At 48.1% G+C, this 2,767-nt stretch overlaps 1 protein-coding gene across 1 annotated transcript in view; it reads left to right on the top strand.

The window, feature by feature from the left end:
- The window catches only part of KCTD8 (potassium channel tetramerization domain containing 8), a 1,780-nt gene extending 1,311 nt beyond the window's left edge, over positions 1-469 (top strand). Inside the window, exon 2 of the mRNA XM_008584234.1 lies at positions 1-469. This exon is cut by the window's left edge and continues 6 nt beyond it. Coding sequence (XP_008582456.1) covers positions 1-469 — 469 coding nt within the window.
- Positions 470-2,767: the final 2,298 nt, after the last annotated feature.

The raw sequence follows: 2,767 nt of genomic DNA, 5'->3' as shown, positions 1-2,767 counted from the left end.
CAAGCGCTCGGGCTTCCTCACGCTCGGCTACCGCGGCTCCTACACCACGGTGCGCGACAACCAGGCAGACGCCAAGTTCCGGCGTGTGGCGCGCATCATGGTGTGCGGACGCATCGCGCTGGCCAAGGAGGTCTTCGGGGACACGCTCAACGAGAGCCGCGACCCCGACCGGCAGCCGGAGAAGTACACGTCCCGTTTCTACCTCAAGTTCACCTACTTGGAGCAGGCGTTCGACCGCCTGTCCGAGGCCGGCTTCCACATGGTGGCGTGTAACTCCTCGGGCACCGCCGCCTTCGTCAACCAGTACCGCGACGACAAGATCTGGAGCAGCTACACCGAGTACATCTTCTTCCGTAAGTTCGCAGTGTCTGCATGTCCTGGCACCCCTCGCCCCCTGGTCGGCCCGCGGCCGGTTCGAGCCGGGTTGGAGTCCCGGCAGGGCTGTCCCGGGCGGGAGCGGGTTAACTAATCCGTGCGAGCGGCCCTACCTCGCGCCTCAGTTCTGCTGTAGACACCATTTACATTTTCGCCCCTTCCGATGTCCCTTTCTCGAACTCAGTAGCTCCCAGCACTCACGCAATCCTCTGCCTTAAGTGTATTAATCTTGCCCTCCCGCCCTGGCCAGCTCCGGGCTGCTCTGGGCGCCCCTCTACCGCGGAGGGCGCAGGGGAGTCCTGAGCACAGGGCTGGGTGCATGGGGCCTCCTCCATTTCTCCGCTTCTGCGGGACTCCAGGGGGTCAACTTAAGTGGCTCTCCTTGGTGTCCCTCCAGAGGGCAGCAGGGCATAGAGGCGTCGCCGCTCACCCCCAGGATTACCTACTGTGGGTGCGGGTCCGGCGCAGGAGCATCCAAAGGTAGTTTCGGAAGGGGACAACTGTAGAAGTGATGACTGCGCCTTCTCAGCCCCTTAGAGGGCGGGGCGTGAGAGCGCCTGGTGGGAAGGAGGTCTCCACTGACCGACGGAAACCCAGATTTTCCCGTGTCACTTACCATCTCCAGTGCAATTGTCCAGTGATTTGTACAGGGGAGGGTAGAAAGAACTAGAAAGTTTGGATGTGTATGCACTGATCTCAGTACGCTCAGGGCTGGAGATCAGGAAGGGGCATGGAGTGTGTGTGTGTGTGTGTGTGTGTGTGTGTGCGCGCGCGTGGGGGGGGGGGGGGGGGGGGGGGAGAGAGAGAGAGAGAGAGAGAGAGAGAGAGAGAGAATGAATGTGAAAATGAGAATGAATATTGTGGTTGTGTTTCCTTTCTGGGCACTTCGAGCGCGGAAGAGGGGTTGAGTCCGCATTCCCAGTGTGAATAAATGCAGTGATTTTCTGGAACGAGAGAATGAGGACTTGGGAAAGCATTTGGCACGCTTTTTGTAGTGCGCTTCGGGAGGGGGCTCTGTAGAGTTCAAGAACTCCCCCAGATACCACGATCGGAACCTGCACTGGGGCTTGCGGGTGGGGTGGGGGTGTGGCCGGCACAAGTCTCAGTGATTTGCATAAAGTGAGGAAGGCTAAGACTAGAGAGAGATTTGGGCAAATGAAAAGCCAGCTGGAATGACAGCAGGAACATTACTTGGCAAACGTTTTTCCTTTGGCAAGACATAGAAGCTTTAAAACCTGCCTGTAGTGTTAGGGAGAGTAGCATTGAAAGTCTATAATGGAGACAGACCAGCTTTAGTTCTATTTATTTATTTTGGCAATGCACTCACTCTTTGGGAACTGAACAATTTTCTACACTTTATTTTGACTGGAGAAGTGGAAGGGAGCTGTCCTTACACAGGTGCAAGCTTGACTGGAAGGTGGCTCAGTATTTGTATTTTCTGTAACCTTGCAGATAGGTGACAAGACACTGGCTCTTAGAGTTGGATTGCCTTTTAAATACTGCCGGAATTTCCTGAGGAAACCATTTCAATAGAGGAACAAATGAAGTGTCCACTGAAGCGGTAGATAGAAACCTTAATTGTATCAAAGGATTATTTGTTACACACTAAAATGACTGATAGTCAGAAAAGCCACCCAAGGGAAGATAATATTTTATTGCTCATATAAAATTGGCATCTCTTCAATATATATATATAGAAATTAATATATTTTAGCATCATTTTTACATTTTATTCACTATTAATCCGACCTTTATGAACAACTTCTTAGATTTTTAAACATTTAAGTCATTTCAACATAGATATATTTCCAAGCATTTCAGAAGATGAGGTGAAATGAACGTTTGCCTTTCTTGTTAGAGAAGATATAACCATGAATGTGCTGCAGAGTTATGTTTCTTAAATTTTGCAATTCTCTCATGGTTTTGCTCTTTCTTTTTCTCCTAGAAAGTTCTGGACTTGAAAATGATCATTACTTTGATTATGAAGAGGTATTATTTGTTTTCTCTAAATTAGGAAAAAAAATGCCGTTAGTATGTTGGAGTTGAAAACTTAGCCAATTTAACTAATAGAATAATTTGAGAGATATCTGAAAATCAGTATCTGTTTCACTTCTAGAGCTAAAAAAAGTGTTAAATAAAATAACATATTCAGGTCCGGTACGGGCGCGACACTGAGGGTTGCGATCCGTTGCTGGACACGAAAAAAGACAAAAAGGAAAAAAAAAATTCATATTATGAATAAGCACTTGTAGAATACTCACATTACTAATGATCTCTGAAATTCATTCATAAAAGTCCCAGAAATCTAAGAAGACAACCTACAACTTTCTTCATTGATTAACCTAAGCTTGGAAGAAAATTTGTTAGTTCCAGATTAAATATTGTTGTTTTG

Source organism: Galeopterus variegatus, unplaced genomic scaffold, assembly GCF_000696425.1.
Source record: "Galeopterus variegatus unplaced genomic scaffold, G_variegatus-3.0.2 Scaffold3181, whole genome shotgun sequence".
Lineage (NCBI taxonomy): Eukaryota > Metazoa > Chordata > Mammalia > Dermoptera > Cynocephalidae > Galeopterus > Galeopterus variegatus.
The sequence above is the reverse complement of the archived record's forward strand: the minus strand, read 5'-3'. Positions and strand labels throughout refer to the sequence as shown.